Below are 20,883 nucleotides of genomic sequence, written 5' to 3' on the forward strand. Positions count from 1 at the left end.
GAGCATCCTGCACCTGGGTACCAGCCCTGGGCACATTGCACTCAGGGATCACTTTGCACCTGGCTGTGCTGTGCTGAGCCTCTGCATCCCTGCACCTTTCAGCCCATGCCTTATTGGGAGCAAGCGGGGGGGGGGGGGTGTGGTGCAGAGGGGCTGTTGGGAGGGAGAGTATTTATTCTATACAGAGAGTTTTACGCAGAGATGCTGTTTGTTTTCTACAAGCTGCTGGCAGTGAGGGCTGGGCTGCGGGGCTGCTGGCACACTCAGGGCTATGCATCGTCTGCTTCCCCCGCAGCCGTTTCTGTTAAAGACAGTAAAGGAGCGCGGTGTGCAGGGGGGGCAGCACTGGGTGTTTCTTGGTGCTTTTTAATGACCTTTTTGGGACCTTCCAGTGCGGGTGCTTTGAGGTTTGGGGCTATCTGTGGGCTGAGCAGCCCCTGTGCTGCCTCAGTTTCCCTCTCTAAGTGGGTGAGGCACATGAAACTGGGGGGGGGGGCACGTTCTGTCCCCAAACCCTCACCGACCCCGTCCTGGAGCAGCCCCTTCCCAAGTGCTTGCAGAGCCGCGGGAGGCGTCGAATGAAGGCAGGCTGGGGGCTGAGTTCCACAGCGATGTGCACGTTTATTCCAGCTGCTCCTGCCCCCCCCCCCCCCGCCCGGCCCCGTGCTGCGGGTGATGGGTCACACTGTGGTGGTGCAGAAGCAGTGGGGATGGGGGGGATGGGGGCTCGGGGCAGTGCAGCACACGGGGACAGAGCTGGGCCACAAAGCGTTCCCATGGACGTGGTCCATTTGTACACCAGATTGGATGGAATGGCTCAAAATAAAACAAATATATATATATATATTTCTATATATACAAATATATAATATATATATATATCTATGCCCACCAGATATATATATATGTCATCTCTCTGAAAAGGATAAAAGGTGACTTTGTCTTTGCATGCACAACCAAAGCCTCTGCTCCACGCCACCAACCCACGACGACAGCAAACAGGGGGCAGGGCCGTGCCCCACACCCGCCTTATTGCTATGGGGCCGTCTTCATATCCCAGCCCTGGGGGTACGGAGCGGGGAGACGAGACCCTGGGCTGCTGCCCCAAATCGGGAGAGGGGAAGGGGGGGAATGGGGCACCGGTGCCTCTCCAGCCCCGCTGCCACCACGAGGACGTGCCGGGGGGGGGACATAGGCACCGAATCACAAGGCAAAGTCTGGATAAGGCGAACCGAACCCAACTACAGAGCGGCAGCGCCCGGGCGTGGGGCTGGGGACCGCAGGGACGGGCGGAGGGGACGCCGTCATAGGGCCGTGCTCTCCGAGTCCTCCTCCTCCTCCGCGGGGCCCTTCAGCTGCACTCTCTGCGCGGCGTCCAGCGGGTCCCGGCGCAGCGCGGCCTCCACGCCCCCCAGGTGGATGGACGGCAGCTCGAAGTGCAGCAGACCTGCGGCGGGCACAGACAGCGGCGTGAGGGGCTGCGGGACGCGGCGTGGATATGGGGGGGAGACGTGCCATCGTGTGCCAGGATGGGTGCTGCGTGCTCAGCGCTGTGGCAGGAGGAGAAGCATGGAGCTCCCATCCCCACCTGCGTGTCCCCACACCTGGCAGCACGTTGCTGGCCTTTACTGAGCGTGGAGAAAGCCACCCCAAGGACAGCAGCTGCTCCTGCCTGGCTCCACCAGTAGCTGCTGGCTCCAAGGCAATGCCTGCACGCAGTGCTGGGGCGCAATGCCTGAGTGCGCCAATATGGGAATGCAGTGCTGGGGAAGCACTGGGTGCAGTGCTGGAGTGTAATGCTGGGGATGCACCAGGCACACAAGAATAAAATGCTGGGATGCAGTGCTGGGGTTGCATCAGTGCTTGGATGCAATGCCGGTGTGCAGTGCCTGGCTGCACCAATGTGTGGATGTAATGCTGGGACTGCACCTGGGTGCGCTGATGTATGGATGGATACAAAGCTGGGGTGCAACACTGAGATTGCACCCATGCTTGGATGTACTCCATGGGGTATACAGCTGGAGTGCAATTCCAGGGTGCACACGTGCCTGTGTGCAACACTGAGATGCAGTGCTGGGGCTGCATTTGTACGTGAGTGTGCTGATGCTTGGGCACAACGTCTGTGTGCACCCACACCTGGACAACGCCAGGGAAGCACCAGTGCTGGGGTGTGATGCCCAGCAAAGCCCAGCCTGTCTCCACACAGCTCCTCTGTTCCATCCACCCTCACAGGCAGGGCCACATGCAGTGGGCACCACAGTCAGTCCAGCTGCCATCTGGGTGACTGGGACAGCATCCCCAGAGCATCCCCACTGCCAAAGCATCCCCATGGACAAGGCAGCACTGCGTGATGCAGAAGCTGCATGTGGGGGGTGGCCCTGCTTAGGACATGGGGATACTCCTGCTGACCCTGGTGCTGCCCCCATGCTCTGCAGCCCTGCATGACACTGCTGCATGGACAGCACGGGGGGACGGGCACAAAACCCAGTACCACCAGGTTGGCACACAGTGGTTGTGGCATCAGAGCTGTCCTGGGGGACCTTGCCACCTTCCCCAGATGCTGCCATCCTCCTGGGGACACTGCCACCTTCATGGAGGCACTGCCACCTTCCTAGGGGACATTGGCATCTTTCTTGAATCACTGCCACCTTCCTGGGCAAACTGCCATCTTCCCAGGCACATGGCAACCTTCTGTGAGGACATTGCCTTCTTGTCTGGGAACACTGCCACCCTCCCAGCGATGTCACAACCTTCCTGAGGACAACGCCACCTTCCCAAGGATGCTGCTACCTTTCCAGAGACATTACCACCTTCCTGAGGACAGTGCCACCTTCCTGAGCACATTGTCACTTTCCTGGGCACACCGCCACCTTCTTTTGGCCGTGCCACCTTCCTGAGCACACTGCCACCTTCCCAGGGATCTTGTCACCTTCCCAAGGACATTGTCACCTTACCAAGATCCTTGCTGTCCTCCTAAGGACACTGCCATCTTATTTGGGCACACTTGCCAATCTTCCAGGGGACAATACTACCTTCTTGAGGACACTGTCATCATCCCATGTGCACTGCCACCTTCCCAAGGTCACTGTCACCATCCTGGACACACTGTCACCTTCCCCAAAGATGCTGCCACTTTTCCAAGCTCATTGTTGCCTCCCTGGCCAACACTGTTTGTCACACTGTCACCTTCCAGGGCACAGTGTCACCTTCCCATGGACCCTGCCACCTTCCCAATGTCACTGTCACCTTCCCAAGGATGCTGCCACCTTCCTAAGGTTGCTGTCACCTTCCTGGGTATATTGTCACCTTCCAGAGCATAATGTCACCTTCCCAGGGGTCTTGCCACCTTCCGAAGATTCTGCAACTGCCCAAGGATGCTGCCATCTTCCTGAGGTCACCTGGTCACATTGCATCCTTCCCAAGGATCTTGTGACTGTCACCTTTCTAGGCACACTGTTACCTTCCTAGGGACCCTGATACCTTCCCAAGGATGCCGCCACCTTTCTGGGTACATCTCCACCTTCCTAGGGACCTTGTGACCATGTCAGGAGCTTTGCCACCTTCCCAAGTGCACTGCCCCATTCCTGAGAACACCATCCCTTTCTCGAGGTGACCATCACCTTCCTGGACACACTGCCACCTTCCCAAGGACTCTTCCACCTTTCCAAGATGACCTTCCCGGACACAACATCACCTTCCCACAGACGCTGCCATCTTCCCAGCCACGCTGCCACAAAACCCCAGGGCACAAGCAGCCATCCCGCAGACTCGGCGGTGCCGCAGGGTCCCCACGGTGTCCCTGGGCAGCAGCGGTGCCCAAGAGCGCTCTGAGCTCCCGGCGCAGCCCGGCTGCGTCCCGCGGCGGCTGGGTTACCTGTGGGCACGCTCTCCCCGGGGGCCACGGCGTCGAGCAGGGGGGGCTCCGTGGGCTGGGGGCTACAGCCGGACGCGCTGGCCGTGGGGGGCTGCGGCGGCGGCAGCGAGGGCCTCTGCCTCGGCTTGGGGACGGGTCGAGATTTGGTTACAGAGCTGCCCAGGGGAGGAAGAGGAGGAGGAGGAGGAGACGGGGAAGGTGCGGCGGCTGGGGACAGCTGACCTGAGGCCAGGCAGTAGCCTTGCGGGTATGCGAGTCCATAGGGCGCGGGGGTGCCCGGCGGGGTAGGGGACAGGCTGCCGGGGGACGGCTGGCCCGCCGGCGGCTCCGATGTGCCCCCCGAGGAAGGTGCTTTGGGTGGGATGGGAGCCAGCTTCTTGGAGGCTGTGGGAGAGACAGACAGACAGGAGGATGGAGAGACAGACGTACAGCGGTCAGGGGGCCAGGGGGTGACACACAGCTGGGTACCCACCTTTGCGTGGGGCACGTGGGCTCTGCTCAGCGGGGGATGGTGGTGTGCCCATGGGCTGCTGCCCGCCACCCTTCTGCGCCGTGGAGATGGGGGACAGCTCTTTGGGCTTTAGTGTGCTGCGGGGACAAGGGATAGCAGTGAGAAGCTCTGCTCCCAAAGCCCTACGCCCAAAGCCCAGCAATGGCAGCATCCTTGTGCAAAGCACGCAGCCTTGCGTGCCATGGGGCCACGGTTCTCAAGGGCACCCATTGATCTGCTGTGCTTTAATTGCAATTTAAAGCAATTTCTTAGCACAAAGGCCATGCTGCAGCCAAGCCAACACATGGCCAGCAGCCATCTCCCTGGAGACAACGGGGACAAGGGACAGCCACGGTGGCAGGGGTAGTTACCTGGCCAGGTTGGCTCCCGCAGGCATGCGGCCGCCCCCAGGGGGAGAGGGCAGTGTGTGGGGCTGGGGAGTGGGGAGGAGCAATGGGGCAGCGATGGGGAGCGGGCAGTGCCATGGGGCAAGAGAGCGTGGTGTGGGGACCAGCAGGGAGCAAGGCTTGGGGAGAGGGTGGGGGGCAAGTGGCCGAGGGGAGCAGGAGGAAGAGGAGGAGGAGCGGGAGGGAGGAAGGCTCTGGCTGCAGCCCGGCCAGAGGCGCAGTGCAGGCTGTGTCCAGGGCAGGGGACAGGGATGGGGACCAGGGGCCGGGGACCCCCGCTTGTCCTTGGGGCAGGGGAGGCTGTAGCAGCAATCCGGCCAGGCGGGCGGCACACCACGCATGCTGCAAAATGTCCAAAAAGATCACAGAACAGCAAAATGATAGAACAACAAACTAAAAAGAGACGTGAGCAGAAGCATCAGCAGGAGGGAGAAGCGAGAGCAGCAGCAAGGCAGCAGCACCAGGGGAACAGGAATGGTCCCAGCACGGGTCCTGGGGCTGCTCAGAGGGGAGGCCAACATCAAAACAGGGGGAGCTTGAGGGACAGCCCCTTCCCCACGGCTGCAGAGCTGCTTGGGGTGAGAGCTCCATTGCTGGGATGGAGCCCTTGGCATGTCCCCTTGCTCTGTGGGTGCCAATGGCAGCTCAGCACAGGGATGGAGGAGGGATGGGGGGAGGGCAGCAGCCATCAGGATGGGTCACCATGTTACAGATGACAAGAGCAGTGCAAAAGCAGATTGGCACAAAGGACATTGAAGCGAGGCATCAGTGGCACAGTGGAGGGGTCCTGACAGGCACCCCTACTGCAGGGAGAGGCTGTGGGGTACCCAGGGCTACAGGTGGAATTGCTACAAGCATAGCCCTGCGCCAGAACACAGCTCTTGGGTGCTCAGCCAGCACTCTGCCATGGCACACAGCAGCCCTGCAGGGTGGCAGGAGAAGACTTCCCACTTCAGGGCAGAATAGCACAACTTAGGTGCTTCCTTCCATATGACCTACATGGACTGCAGGAGGACATGGATTTGGGGTGAAGAGCTTGGGGAACGCTAGACTCCTTTAGGATTTTGCTCTGATCACTGCCAGCCCAGCAGCTTACAGCTCACCACTGTGAGCTGTGCAAGAGTCCCACGAGGAAACCCAGTTCAGCTTGGTCCCAACGGAGACACCAGAGGGACACCATGGGGACAAGCCACAGACACATGGGGACGTGGGTCCATACCTTGCCCGCTCGGCTGTGGGTGGGAAGCCGAAGCTGGTGGCAGGAGATGAAGGGCTTGCTGACACATCAGGAACCTGCTCAGGGATGGGGGAGTGCGGCGTGGCGGGCAGCTCGGCGGGCGGTGCGGGTGGCTGCGTGGCCGGGGGGGTGGCGGGGGTCTTGCGTGCCCCTGAGGTGCCTCTACGTGCCACCCACGAGGTGTCCATCACCCTGACGCCCATGCTGGGGACAAAGATGAGGCCTCAGCACCCGCATGGCAAGATGGGACCACTGGTGTCCCCCACCCAATGCAGCTCTCATTGAGCCTCTGCAAATGTCTCCTCCACTGGGAAGCTGCTGGGAATAAACCCCCATGGCAACAGGGTGGGATGGCTTTGCATGACAGGCTGGTGTCACCAGCCATATCACCCACTGCCTCGGTACGAGGGCACCAGCATCCTCCCAGCACCCGCCTGGAACTGCTGCATAGAACACCATACCTTTGGATTTTCCTAAGGCTGCATGGACAGAAACAGATGGTTATTAGTGGTAAATAAGCTACAGCCAGACATGGGATGCAAAGCTTGGAAAAGGAGCTGAGAAGACTTGGGGCTTGGAGCATGGGCAGTGGTAGGACATGGTAGGAGGAACATGTGCTGGAGATGGGGAAGCCTCAGTGCAGGTTTCAGAACTGGGTCCATAGCACCAAGAAGGGCACAGGAGGCCAGCCTGCTCCCACTACCAGCAATGGGGGCTGCGACAAGCCCAAGTCTCATCCAAGCACCCTTAGATCTTATCCAAGTGCCCCCATATCTTATCCCAGCATCCCTGGGGGAAGAGCACATCCCCAGCACGGGCAACAGGGCCCTCCCATTGGAACCACCCAACCTCCAGTTCGCACACGACTCCAACCCTGAGAAGGAATGCCAGCTCCCCATCCCACAGCCCCAAACAGGCCCTACCCATCCTTCTTGTAAAACTCCAGCATCATGTTGTCCGTGGCCACGCTGAGCGGCCGCCGTGCCTGGTCGTGCTGCTTGCGGTCGGCATGGTCCATGTCTGGGGAGGGCATGGAGCTGTAGTTGGCGTTGTGGTTCACATGCATGGGGCTGCCATAATTGCCAGTGATGTTGAATTCAATGTCTGGGTGGGAAAGTGAGAGAAGGACATCAGCTTGTGTGTCCCCAGCGAGGGGAGGCGGAGGTGGAGGTGCTCCTGGCACTATGTAAACCACAGGACTGCCCACAACAGAACCATGGAATAGCTGGGTGCATCCCACTGCTGGCATAAGTTATGTTGGTCCTCTCACCCACCCAGGACACATGATGCTCATCCAGTCCTATCCCACCTCATTCCATCTCATTGCATCCCATCCAATCCCATTCCATCCCATCTCACTGCATCCCATCCCATCCCTTCCCATCCACCTCATCCCATCTCACTGCATCCTACCCCACTCCATCCCATCCCACCCATCCCATTCCATCTCATTCCATCCTATCCCAACCCACCTCATCCCATCCATCCCATTCCATATCATTGCATCCCACCTCATCCCATTCCACCCTATCCCACCCCATCCCATCTCACCCCAACCCATTCTGCCCCATCCCAATGCAGCACGGGACCCAGCCCACCTCCAGGGAAGAACCAGTCAGCGTGCTGGATGAGCGGCTCAATGATGCCCACAATCTGCAGAGAGACGGTCGTCATCATCTCCGTGATATTCCTGCAACACAGCAGGCAGTGGCTCGACAGCTTGCCATCCCACCATGCTCCAACCCTTCTCCCTACTGGGATTTACAGCACCCCAACCCTTGGCTCTACCACCCTCTACTTCTCAGCACCTCCAGGAGTGCAGGGGCGGCTCCCACATCATGGGAACAAACCTCCTGTGGCTTCACCCCCATCACCCCATTGCACCCTCGCATCATGCATTCCCATGGCCATACGCTACCCTTCTGCCTGCGGCCACAGAAGGTTGGGACCCAGCACGATGGCCACGTTGCTTGGTGTCATTTTGTTCATGTCCTGGTACTCGGTCAGCTTGGCCAGGAATTTGATCAGGTACCTGGAGGGGTGAGCACAGGCCTGGTGAGGTGGGATGTGCCCTCTGCAGCCCCAGCACAGCCCCTCACTGCCCCGCACTTACCTGATGTTGTTATAGTTGGCCTTGGGCAGCTTCTCGCAGGCATTCCACAGGGCCTGCAGCCTCTTCTCCTGCTCTGGGATGCTACAGGAGGGGAAAAGCTGTGTGTCCCCAACTCCCCAAAACACCAACCCACTGTGCTCCACATCAGGGCACTCATTCCTTTACCCAGTCACTGTATAGGAGAGCTTATACATCAAGGCCATTCTTGCTGCTAGGGCATGCCATGCCCAAGGAACATCACACAGAGCCCTTGGACCCAAACACTGGCCACTGGGTCAGAAATAGCTCGAGGAAAGTGCCCAGATGGGTGCACAGGAGTGCCAGCAGCCTCTGCATGTGGGCTGCAATCCCTTGTGCTCAGCACCCTCACCCCAGGGGAACTACTGTGGGTCAAAAATTTGCTTGTCAGGACCCTCCTGAAATTCAGTCCCAAGACCACTTCCCATCCTGGACTCACTTGGAGGCCTGGATCCACTCCTCGTACAGCTCGAACGTCATCAGCGGCTCTGGCAGCTCGCGCAGGTAGGACTTGAGTGCTCCTGCAGCACATTAGGTTTCATGGAGGCTCCTTGAAACCCAGCAACCACTGAATTCCCACCCCACCTCTCCCCCTGTAGCTTTCCCCTCTCACTTGTACCTCCCCCAGCGCCTCTGTCTCCTTTTTGCCAGGCACATACCCATCACTGCCCCATGCTCTGGGCACCGCATACCCTCCAGCTCAGCACAGCCCCACAAAGGCCCTTGGTGCCTTCCCTGATAGGGAACCAGAGCCCACACCTTGCAGCACAGCAGGGAAGAGAAAACCTCGTTTGCATTTAAACCAAACCAGTACTTAACAGCGCATCAGGCTGGGCTCTGCATGCAGGGAGCATCCTGCACCACTGCAGAAGCAGCAGAGATAAGACTGCAAACTCCATTAGGACTCATGTGCATCCCTGACCACCCCTTGCTCCTGCAGAGCATCTCCTGCTCAGTGTGGGGAGGGAAACCTGAGCCACTTGAGGTGCATGCACCCGGTGAGATTTGGGCTTGAAAGCAGCCTCTGGGCACAAGGCAGCACCCTTTGGGGCCCAGGGCACCCCCCAGGCAGCAGCCCCCACAGTCCCCACCTGCAATGGCATGCGGATCGGCCGAGTACTCCTGCACATCCACCACGCAGCAGTCCAGGGCAGCCTTCAGCTTCTTCAACTTGGAGGCAGAGGGAGCCACACGGAACAGGCCCTTGGCACAGCACACGGGACAGCGTCGGCGCCAGGGAACAACCCCCTGGTCCCCCCTGGCCACTCATCCCCGTGCCACAGGAGGCAGCTGGGGCCATCCCCATGGGCACCCACCTCCTCCTGCATGCCACACTCCAGCAGCATGGTGACACAGGCCTCCACTGGGAAGGCGATCTCACGCCCGCTGACAGACAGGTGCTCCTCCAGCGGCTTCCCAAAGGACGGCTTCTCCATCCACGCTTCTGTGAGGGCACAGGGCTGACAGGATGCACCCTGCATCCTCCCCACCCTGCCCTGGGCTTCAGCTCAGGGGTTCAGCAGGTCTTGAAGTGTTGTTGCAACACCACAACCCCAAGTTTCCAACCCAGCCAACTCAAAAGTGCCTTAAAAAGGTGAAATCCATGCAAAATGGGATGGCATTTCCTGATCCTAATGCATAGGATCAAGAGGGAAGAACACAAAGGTCACTCCCTGCCCAGACCTGGGTGGCAGCAGGGGGACAGTGCAGTGACCCCAAGGGATGGGGAGATTTCCCCAGCTCAGGGACAAGGGGGATGCATGGCTGCACACTGTGGGGTGATGCCTCAGCCTGCTTGCACAGTCATCCTGCAAGGTGAGGTGATGGGCTCTGCACCCCCAGCTCACACCTTGCCACCACCACCTGCCTTGAGCCCTGCATGCACTCACCCTGCTGGGCCTTGATCTGAGGCAGCACATTCTGCAAAAGTGCCAGTGACTTCCTGTGGTACTCAGCTTGCACCTCGATCAGCTGCAGAGAGATGGCACAGACTGCACCCAGGGTCACCACCATGGCAAGGGCACATGGTAGGGCAGCTGCAATGTGCAGTGGGATGGGATGTGGAGACAAGCACAGTGCTCACCGTTTGGAAGTAGTTTGCATAGTCTATTTCTTTGGCCACGAAGCTGTACATGTCAGCCGAGAGCTGGTCCTGTGGGAGCACAGAGGCAGGAGCTCACAACAAGCACCACAGTGGCCATCACAGCCCACAGGCTCCATCCTTGCATGTGCAGCACAGAGGTGTGCCCAGATGTCACGCAGCATCGCTCAGCTCTGCCTTCTGCTGCACTTCATCCTCCCATTCTTTGGTCTTTGCAAAGAGCCCTGCCCTCGTGCCTTCTCAATATGCTCTGCAGCTCCTTCATAGAGCCACAGAACATCCCAAGTTGGAAGGGACCCACAAGGATCAAGCCCAGCTCCTGGCTCCATGCAGGACCACAGCCAGCATAGGGATAGAGAGATTTCTGAGGCCACTCCAGTCCTGGCTGTGTCCCTGCTGGAGGTGATGTGTCCCCACAAGGCTCAATGTAAGCAGTGAAGAGCTCCCTGACCCCCAGGAATGGGATGCTCTCAGGCTCCTGAGGACCATAGGATGCAGGTGACAGAGGAGCCACAAGTGGCAAGCATCACCCCGATCTGGGATGGCACCTACTTTTGAGTATGGCACCTTGCAATGACCAGTGAGTGCAGGAAGAGGGTCAGGCTGTGAATGGGGCTGCTCTGGGCAGGAAACAAGCAAGGGGAGGGGTTTCTGGTGGGCAATGGGGTTGGCAGAGGCAGTGGGGTGATGCTGCAAGCTTCCCACTGGGCTGCAAGGAGATGCTGCAGCCCTGGCTGCACATGGAGTGTCTGTCCCCAAACCACACTGCCCCAACACTGCACCCTGACCCCCACACACCCCCATCACAACCCGGGCTGACCCCATCCCAAGCCCTGGCCAGCAGTACCCTGCAAATCTCCACTCTGTTTGCCGCCTCCTCCATCTCCTCCCTGAGAGCATCGGCTTTGGCACCCGATGGCTGCAGGTTACTCGACAGCCCCGAAGACTTCGCAGACTGCTGCCACCTGTGGACACAGAACTGTTTCAGTGGGACACAGGGGACACACAGAACTTGTGGGCATCCTCGGGACCCCCTGCCAGACTGTGGTTTTCCCCAGGGCTGAGCACCACAGTGAGGGTCTCAACCCATGCTGGATGCATGAGCTAATCCCAGCCACAAATATCTCCAGCTCCAATTCAGCAATCATTTCCAAAAGGAGCCTCAGGCAGGTGGGATGAGGAATGGAAGTAACAGGGCAGCAATGGGGCACTGATGCCCAGCCCTGCAGACACCCCTGCCCTTGTCTCCTTGTGCAGGAATGGGCAAACTCAACAGTTTTCCAAGTGTTTGCAAACTGCCTCAGAACAGCCCCCAGGCCCCATCACAGCATCACCTGGGACATGGGGTGACACCAAAGGACATCCCACGGCCCCACCAGAGCTCTGCCTACCCAGCACTGCTCTACAACAGGAGGAGCAACCGGCTCTTTGCCTCCATGCAACAATTCAGCCAGCCAGAGAGTTAAAAAATAAAGACAGCCCAGAAAAAACATCTCCTCTGCTGCATGCATGGAAGGAGAAGAGCAGAAATATTGGCTCATTGCAGAGACTGACTTCAAGGCACACAGTGGCACAACTGTGACCTTCCAAGGCTGCTGGCCCTCGGCTGGGGCAGCACTGGAGGAGCCCCACACAAGGAGTGATGCTGGCCCTGCAGCCAGCCCAGCAGCAGTTCCCACCTCGTCCTTGAGGAGTCCATGTCCAGCACCAGCTTTGCTAAGTGCTTCCTCTGCTTCTGGATATTTGGGATTTCCACCTGCAGCAACACAGGGGTGGGGGAGGAAGAAAAAAAACACTGACTCACTGCAGTGTTAGGAAGGCAATGCAGCTCATCCCCTCTCTGTAATGCACAAAACCCTTTGATCCCAACACACATGCAAAAACCCCATCCCTAAAAGAAGCAACTTTTGGTCAGTGAGGCCTCCTGTGCCAGGAAGGCTGGCTGAAGGCAAAAAAAGGCTGCCAGCATGTGCCAGCATAGCAGCAAGGCCTGTCATGCACTGACAGAGTGTGCCAAGGGCTTTGCAACGCCTGAAAGCCCCAGAGCTCAGCCTGGCCCTGCTCACCTCTCCCGGTATCAGTTCCATAAAGTTGGGGGAAGATGAAAGCAGAATGGAGCCCGTGGCATTTCACAAGGCATAAAAGAGGGGGAAAAAAAAAGAGCATTTGGCAAAATTCAAAAGAAAAAAACCAAACAAACAGAGAATTGGCAGCAGGAGGGAAAAAAAAAAACCTCCAGCCAACAACCTTGCTTGGAAACGTGTTTCAGCAACACAAGCACTGCCTTCAGGAAAGCAGAAAAGCGCAGCACAAGGAGGACAGGAGAGACCATGGTGGGGCCAACCAGCTGTGCCCACCTCGGCCAGCACGAAGAGCGGCTCGATGACGTCCCTCTCCACCTGCAGCTCGAACTGGATGAGCTCCTGTGCCAGCTTGTCCTCCGCCTCCCCGCACAGCCGCAGCATCTTCCTGCAAGGCACACACAGCTGGGGCAGGGTGGGCAGCCATCCCGAACACAGGCAGGGTGCGATGTGGGCTGGGGATGGCGGTGCCGTAGGGACACGGTGACACCAGCACCTCTTACCCCAGCAGGGAGTCATCGCCCAGCACGGCCGAGCCCTCCGTCAGGCACTGCGCCAGCGTCGTCAGTGGCAGCTTCTTCTGCAAAGGGAGCACGGTGCCATCAGGCCCTGCACACTGTATGTGCTCAGATATGGCACACGCGTGTGCACCCGCCCGCACAGCTCACCGAGCGCTTGTCGGCATCCACACCCTGCTGGCCCTGCAGACATGCTGTCAGCTTCTTGTGGGTGCTGTGGGAGACCTGCTTCACCAGCTCCAGCCGCTTCTCCACCTGTGGGCACAGAGGTGGCCGTCACCGCCCTGCCCCGTCCTGTGGGACTCTTCCAACCAAAGGGAGTTTGGCTGAGAGCTCCTCTCCCCAAGGAGGGCTTTGCTTAATCCAAGCTGGTAAACCCCCACACCCAGGGCTGAGAGCTGCCTGGTTTGTGGCAAGGCCTTGTCTGAGCTGGGAAGTTGATCCCAAAGCTCAGTGAGATGAGTCACCGAGCATCAGCATCTGCCCAAAAATGAAGCCGGGAGCATCAAGGGGGGGGAAACACACAGTGAAGCAGCAAGCACAACATCTGGAGGATCAACTGGGAGAGCAACCAACCCACACAGTGCCACTGCCTGCCAGCATCCTCCTCCCCTCCCCAGGTGTGACCCCCCAGCCCCTCCAGGGACAGCCACAACCAAGAGGCAGCCCAAGAACTGCACCCATAGCCGATACAGCCATGTCCCACACCCAGCGCCGGGCAGCAGCAATTCACCTGCAGGAGATCTTCGCTCAGCACCTCTGTCTTCTCAGCCCTGTGGGAAAAGGTGGAAATCAGAGGTTGGTGATGGGCTGGCCAGGTGTCCCTGAGGGAGGGGACAGTCCCCCTCTGCTCCAGATGGGGCACTGTGCTCAGCCCCGGTGCTGTGCTGAGCTCCCCTGGGGATGGGGCTGTTTTGCTGCAGAGAGGCAGATGTGCACAACTTACCTGCAGACCCAGGAGCCCCTGCACGCAGTGATGCTGCACCGCCGGGGGTGAGGGGAACAGTTACACCATGGCACAGTGTAATCTGTATTCATAACCTGAGGGGCTTTTTGCAGCTTTGGTAATGTGTTTGTACAGAGCACGGAACCGAGCTAAAATGCAAAGGTAGGTTGTGCTGTCCATGTTCAGTTCAGTACTGGTTAACACCAAGCTGCAGCACAGCCACATCCTCTGCCCTCCTTCCAAACAGCACCCAACCTGCCCCAGCTCTCCTTGCCTTCCAATAGCCAAGACTGTTTTCTCAGCAGTGAGAGACTGAGCTGCAGAGGGGAAGTGCTGAAAAGGTGGGAGCAGAGAGAGAAAGAGGAAATGAAGAATGTGGAAGTGAACCACAGAACCACAGAATGGCCTGGATTGCAAAGGCCCACAATGATCATCTCATTCCAACCCCCTGCTGTGTGCAGGGTCACCAACCAGCAGCCCAGGCTGTCCAGAGCCACATCCAGTCTGGCCTTGAATGCCTGTAGGGATGGGGCATCCACAGCCTCCTTGGGCAACCTGTTCCAGTGCAGTGAAGAATAATGGAGAAAAAGCTGTAAGGCCGTGGCAGCAGCACAGCTCCCAGCAGGGCAGGGATATCTGTGAGGCCGCTGGCGAGCACGCTGAGCTCAAAGCCTTTCTGAATTAACGGTGCTAAATCTGGCTTGCATACGAAACTTGTTATAACGTCCAATTTAAGGCAGTTTACTTGAAAGAGGCACAGAGAGCCCATCTGGTTCCATTAAAAAAGAACTGGATTTAAATGCATGAATCGCCATCTCCTGTACTTGGAAAGCGATGGAACAGCTCTTCACCTGCTGGGGCCACAGGGGTCTGGATGCTCCTCTGGGACACCCCCAAACCCTTTCATAGAGCTGTCACTCTGCCTTCCAGAGCAAAATCCCATTGGTCATCCACACCTTGCATTATTTAAGCTCCTCCAAGGCACCGTGCTAACACCTGTGCCCACCTGTGTGCAGATGGAGATGGGTGAAGGCAGCCGTGTAGAAAAGCAAAGGTTTTTATGCCCAGCCGTAACGGTAGGTGAGAAATGAGCCTCTGGGGAAGGTGGTTGCTTTGGATCCATTGCATTTAAAAACAAAACAAAGCAAGAGCTACTCGGATTTTACTCCTCTCCTGCAGATCACCTTCGGCTCTTTTGTGAAGGCTTGGAAATTGTGCAAAGTTATCCCAAACATGGGAGAAAGCAGCAAAAAACCAAAGGCAACAGAGGGCAAACCCACACACAGCACCCACACAGTGCTCCCTATCCCAGGCACCAGGAGAAGAACACGTTCAGCATTGGGTATCTGCTGTATAGAAGCAGATCGAGCAGACATGGTGCTCCATCTATTCAGCATCCATGGAGAGGAAGGAGGGAGCAGAGAGACGTGAGAGCATCGTGCACATTCACCCATGCACAGCTCTGGGAGCAAAGCATCTCTGCCACCTCCTCCGTGTCCCATCCCCACTTCAGCCCTGGGGTGCACTGAGCGCTCTGCTCCTCACTCACATCCATACAAACAGCCATCACCATTCAGAAAATGCTCCAAACATTTTTTTATGTGTGCTGTCTCCTTTTCTGGACAGCCAAATGGTGGTTTGCACGCCTGGGGCTGTCCAGCTTGGGCAGATCTCTCCCAGCCGTCACAAAACAACCACGTGTTAGGCTGCAATGCATGTGCAGGAAGCAGAAAACAACACTGTGCATGGGCTAACAAAATCTGGCCTTGTTTTGCTTTCAAGCACATGCAGCACAAGAAAACGTCCCTTAACACCCAGCCCAGCACACACACCCTGCCCAACTGCAGGGCGTTGGGTGGGTTGGGAGCCCACCAGCAAACAGCCCGGCTCTGCAGAAGGGAAAGGAAAGAAGGCTGAGTTTTTCCTGCTCATCTGAAGGAAACAGAAACTGTTCCAGAACGCTGAGAAAAACCCACAACCAATTCATCTCATCCCTGTGTTTGCTCCAGAACGTGGAGATAACACCCAGGGGTGTGAGAACCAAGCAGCATCTCCAAACGCACATCAACCTCCCGGAACAAGCCGTTCCAGATTGCTGTTTTACACACAAAGACTATAAGGGGGGGGGGGGGGGGGAAATCACATCATCTTACTCCACTGCCATCAGATTGCATTGCAGCTCTGCGCCGGAAAAATCCCATTCTACCCTTGATGTTTCCAGCACCTCAGCCTATAATGAACACGGCTTTGGAAGGGCTGCTGTGCCTCCTCCCTGCTGTGTGGTGGCTTTACTGTCCCCCACGGGTGACTCCAACAACGCTGCCCTACAAAAACTCACTCACATCCAAAAAGAAACCCATTGGGAAAGCAGCCTGGCAGCAGCGCTGCCGTCTTGCAGCTGAACCCCCTGCCCTAGGAATGCCCCCCCCCGTGCAGTGCCCAGACTCTGCTCTGTGTTGGGCAGGGGGGATTAGCAGCTCTGTGCACTCTCCCATCTTTCCGCCAGGCACAGAGCACGCTCCTCCCCTTCCCCTCCACACTCCCACCCCAGAGCTGTTTTTCTCAGCACAAATCCAGGCAATTCTCAGCCTCGGTCACCATGCAGACCCTGCGAGCATCTGGGAGAAAGGGGACAATTAGTACATGGAATTGGAAGCAAACGAGCGGGGGATGCAGCTACAATTTGCTTGGCTTCGGTGAAAACCAATTGTTGCCACTGGAAATCAACACCAATGGAGCAAATTAATTAGATTTAGTGATAAACACTGCGTAATCTTCCAACATGAAATTGTGCGCTGACCCCGGAGCTGCAGTGTCTGCTTCCCCCTGAGCATCCCAGCCCAGCAGCAGGAGGTGGAATCCAGGCTTGCACATCACAGCGTGTTCCCAAACCAAAGTGAGATGGCTTCCCCAGGGCTGAGCCTTGCTGCTGTGGCACTGGGAGGGGTGGAGGATCCTGCCCCAGATCCTGCCACGATGCCCCCACACGTGGATATCCCCATGTACGGGCATCAGTATACAGCTACAGCTCTGCTTTCACAACAGAGTGAGCTTCGGGGATGCACCAACCCACCAACACAAGAAACACAGCCTGGATTTTGACCATTTCAAATCCCATTCAGCATTTATTTTGCTGCAATATTCTCCCCAGATGGGAAAACCATCCCCCAGAGTCGATGCAGCTGGGACATGGTCTATCAGCTGTGGGGGCTGCGCTGCATCCCACAAACAGCCTGGAGTGCCAAGGACGGGTTCCCAAGGACAGGAAGGAGCATCCTGAGGGCAGAGCTGAGCAGCTCCCTGCCCCACATCAGCCCCCAGCACCTCCACCTGCACCCCTGGGTGCTGGCACCCCTGAGTGAGGGTTTGCCATGCACAGTTCAGCGTGCAGCTCGGGTACCCCAGGGCACTGCTCGGCTTTGCTGATGGGGAGTGAGTCAGAAGGAGGCTTTAATTAAGGCACAGCCCTGCGTGCAGAGCTGCTGCCAGGAGCACGCAGAACCAGGGCTGGACCCTGCGTGAATCTCCTGCCCCCACCCCACAGCGCATGGATTTGGCAGATCCCTGTGGGTTCAGGGAGCCGGGAGGAGTGACGGTGATTTATGTGCAATTTGGGGACAAAACATTCAGACTGCTCCATTAATATTTCATTGCTCCATTCGCCAGCACTGCTGGCTGAGGAGGATAAAAATACCCGGCTGGCTGCCTGCGCCCGCTGCCACCACATCTCTGCTCCCCGAGCCCAACGAGCCCAGGGTCTGCCTACGGTGGGCAATGGGACGGGGGGCTGACAGTAAGCTGCACCTCACAACACACATCACGCTGTGCCCTGCTGCAAACCCCATCAGAAAATCCCCGGCGATGCAGCTCGTCCTTACTCCCCCCATCCTTGCTTCTTCCAAGGCTGCATGCAGAAAAAAAAGCCTCTCTATTTAAAGCCTGTAGCTTGAAGCGTAGGCATCCCGATGCTTGAGGAAAAGGCTCTGCCCAGGAATAGAGCTTGCTGCCTCCCAAAGCCACCCCGAAACAACGCCAAGGAGGACACGTCCCCCTGCTACCCCCCCTCCCTCCCATGACTGCATTCCCAGCTGCCTGCTGTGCCTTCAGGCACCCAGGAGTGTCACTTTGCATGAGGCTGCCGCTGCCCATTCCTTTCCTGACAGAGAGAAATCGGCACTCAGACAGTTCTGGAAACCAGGCGGGTGCTGCATGTGCAGGAGCAGCACCACAGCTGCTCCCCATGGCCTTGGCAACCCCACACATGGAATGGGGGAGCACGGGAATAAAGCAGGAACACTCAGAGAGCATCACAGCCACTCAATGATCTCTGTTCCCTCTTTCAACCCCATGGAGGTATATATTACATCCCCTACAGACCAGCTGCATCCAGGCTGGGTGATGTTCCAGGCTGGGCACCAACTGCGTCCCAGGGATGAGCACCTCTGGTTCTCCACCTCCTTTAAGCAAAGCCAGGATTCCCACAGCCCCGTGTGTGACTGTTTTTATAAGAGGGCTGGGAAAGCAGGGACAGAGCCAGCCCTGGGACTGGGAAGGCACAGTGGGGCAGGAGGGGATGTAGCAGAGGACAGCAGGAGGGGATGGCAGAGTGGGACAGTGCTGTACCAAGTGGCCATTTCCTTCCTCACTTCTTGCCCTTTTTCTACCGTGGTAAACAAAAGGAGTAAATGGCACAGAGCAGCCTTTGGCCCCCATCCAAAGCTCGAGGTGCTGAGGAAAGGGCAGCTGTATGGGGAAAGGGCAGTGCTGCTCCTCTGGGTGCTGCTGCTTCCTGGAGTGGGGACCGGAGGGGTTTCCCGGAGGCATGGCACTATTCAAAACATGATTTTAATACAGGTGCATGGCTCAGGGGCTGGCCAGACAATGGGGACAAGTGTGGGAGTGGCAGGATGGATCAGCCCATCGGCTGTGCCAAGTGGCAGCCCAGGCTGTAAGCCTAACACAAACCATGGCAGTGATGTCCTTAAGAGGGGCACAGCCCCCAGCTGCCCCCTGGGCACACCCTGGGGCAGGAGCACGGGGCTGGGGATGGCAGCTCATGTCCCCTGTCCCCAACCCCACCCTCACACTCACTTGGGGAGAAAAAAACTAAGCCCACAGGGCTTGCTGGGAGGAGTGGGATCAGCTGGGAACCCCCTCCCATCTTCACGGCACAGAGCAAACTGCCCCCAGCATCCCCAGCGCCCCTTAGAGCAACTTGAGGGATGGCCTCCATCTGCAGCACAGACCCTCCAGCACCCATCCAGGACACGGCCCCATCCCCAACCCCATCCCCAGGGTGGCAGCACAGCAGGAATGCCAGCCCCGCACCCACGGACCCAGCCGGTCACAAGGCAGTGCTGCAGCAGAGCACAGCAAAGGATTACTTATTTATTTGCCTGCTGAGAAGCCCGTGCATGAGCAGGAGCGCTGCAAACATGGGCGGCAGGCTGGCTGCCTTGCGTGAGCCCTACGGAGCAAAGCTTCCCCCTGGCCGGTCCCCAGCCTGGGGAGCAGAACACAAACAGCCCTGCAACACTCCGAGCTGTGAATTCACGCTCCTGCCTGCGTCACCTGCCACGAGCATCTCCCAAACGGCCGTTACCCGGAGCTCTGCACCCGCCCCGAGCTCAGCAGCGAGGCAGGAGGGCTCTGGGGCTGGCGGTGACCCCATTTTGAAGGCTGACGCGTGGGGCACACACGGGGCTGACAGCAGCTGTGTCCCTCCAGCCCCGTCCCTGCTCCTCCTGATGGAACCGAGCCCGGCGCAGCCCCCTCCATCCATCCCCGTGCTCCGGCTGCGCGGTGCCGGTGGGGACCTGCAGCCATCTGCGGCCGTGCTGTGGGGATGTGTGACCGCACCGCGCTGTGGGATGAGGCACCGGGCTGCCGCCACTCGTCCCCAACGCTCATCTCAGGAAGGAGGAAGATGGAGGGATGATGGATGGAGGGCTGGAGGAGTGGATGCAGGGAGAGATGCAAGGATAGAAGGAAGGATGCACGGAGGGATATAAGCACAGCCATGGGAGCACGGTGGCAGCTCCACTGAGGACACAAGGAGCAGCCCCCAGTAAAGGGGTGACCGCACACAGCCCTGCCCCAGCGCCTCTGCCACCCGCCCTGGCGCCGTGCTGGAGTCGCGAAAGAAGAAAAGGAGAAATCCTTCCACCCTCCCCCCCCCCAACGCTGCAAAATCTCAGGAATTACACAACAACCGCCGGCAAAGCCGCGGGTCTGGCCGTGGGCCCGGAGAGCATCCCGGCACCCACACACCCACACAGGCACCCCAACGTGTGCCACGCCGCACCACGCCGGCCCCAGAGCCCCGAGCTTCAGCCTTGGGGAGCCCTCCAGGGATGGGTGCGGCTGCACGCAGGGATGCTGGGGAAGCACCCGAGGGTGATGGAGAGCTGGGGTTGGGGTAGGGGAGCAGAGGGGCGCGATGTTCTCCGGTGCTGGGGGAGCAGGGCGGGTGCAGGGCAGGTGCGGGCAGGGTGCAAGCAAGGCGCAGGCAGGGTGCAAGCGGGGTGCGAGCAGGGTGCAAGTACGGAGCAGGCGGGGTGCAGGGCAGGTGCAGGGCAGGTGCAGGCGGGGCGCACGGCCCGTCCCCGTCCCTACCTGCCCACGGTCTGGTTGGCGAGCTGGCGCATGCGGTTGAATTGCTTCTTCATGGTGGCGGCGGCGCGGACGCCCCTTACGCGGCCGCGGGCGGGCAGCGGGGAACCGCTCCCGGCGCCCCTCCCGCATCCCCGCCCGGCGCGCACCGGGCCGAACCGAGCCGAACCGGGCCGAGAGGGCCCCGCCGCCCCCGCGCCTCCCTCCGCCTGCGCGGGCCCCGCCGCCGCTCTCCGCGCCCCCCGCTCCGCGCTGCCCGCCCCGCGCTGCACCGCCCCGGCCGCGGCGGAGCTGGGAAATGTAGTCCCGGAGGGATCGGCCGGGAGAGGGGAGTACAGCCGGCTGGGCTGCCCCCCGTGTCCCTACGGAACCTTGCGGCGTTCCTACAGCATCCCACCGCAACCCCGGCACCTCCCCGCGCTCAGGTCTCACGAGGAGCGGCGGAGGGAACTGCGGTTACTTAACCTGGAGAAAAGGAGGCTCAGG

The 20,883-nt window shown here is 58.9% G+C and overlaps 1 protein-coding gene across 5 annotated transcripts; it reads right to left on the minus strand.

The window, feature by feature from the left end:
* Window positions 1-141: 141 nt before the first annotated feature.
* ARHGAP44 (Rho GTPase activating protein 44) lies at window positions 142-20,629 on the minus strand. Of its 5 annotated transcripts, none has more exons than XM_072351718.1 (22): window positions 20,401-20,629; window positions 13,573-13,612; window positions 12,990-13,094; window positions 12,825-12,901; window positions 12,598-12,709; window positions 11,920-11,996; window positions 11,088-11,205; window positions 10,223-10,291; window positions 10,029-10,110; window positions 9,456-9,583; window positions 9,231-9,342; window positions 8,579-8,660; window positions 8,122-8,202; window positions 7,927-8,040; window positions 7,607-7,698; window positions 6,932-7,112; window positions 6,470-6,487; window positions 5,991-6,212; window positions 4,736-5,113; window positions 4,347-4,462; window positions 3,875-4,258; window positions 142-1,447 (listed from the first exon to the last, which is right to left on the minus strand). In XM_072351718.1, exons 1-22 carry the CDS (start codon window positions 20,451-20,453, stop codon window positions 1,305-1,307), a joined length of 2,784 nt encoding a protein of 927 aa, XP_072207819.1. In that variant the 5' UTR covers window positions 20,454-20,629; the 3' UTR covers window positions 142-1,304. The 5 variants fall into 5 exon arrangements, 4 of the variants coding, with proteins under 4 accessions (XP_072207819.1, XP_072207817.1, XP_072207816.1 ...); XR_011905478.1 differs by lacking the exon at window positions 4,736-5,113 and having other exon boundaries at window positions 1,310-1,447; window positions 3,875-3,998; window positions 4,097-4,258; XM_072351715.1 differs by lacking the exon at window positions 4,736-5,113 and having other exon boundaries at window positions 147-1,447.
* Between the last annotated feature and the right edge of the window lie 254 nt (window positions 20,630-20,883).

Source organism: Excalfactoria chinensis, chromosome 17, assembly GCF_039878825.1.
Source record: "Excalfactoria chinensis isolate bCotChi1 chromosome 17, bCotChi1.hap2, whole genome shotgun sequence".
In the NCBI taxonomy this organism is placed as follows: Eukaryota; Metazoa; Chordata; class Aves; order Galliformes; family Phasianidae; genus Excalfactoria; species Excalfactoria chinensis.

Excerpts from the sequence above, each read along its gene's own strand:
- ARHGAP44 (XM_072351718.1), bottom strand. The coding sequence starts at position 20,453 with ATGAAGAAGCAATTCAACCGCATGCGCCAGCTCGCCAACCAGACCGTG. Across the intron at positions 11,997-12,597 it reads CGCTCTTCGTGCTGGCCGAG|GTGGAAATCCCAAATATCCA; the intron begins GTGGGCACAGCT and ends GTGTTGCTGCAG. Across the intron at positions 4,463-4,735 it reads GCGGGAGCCAACCTGGCCAG|CACACTAAAGCCCAAAGAGC; the intron begins GTAACTACCCCT and ends TTGTCCCCGCAG.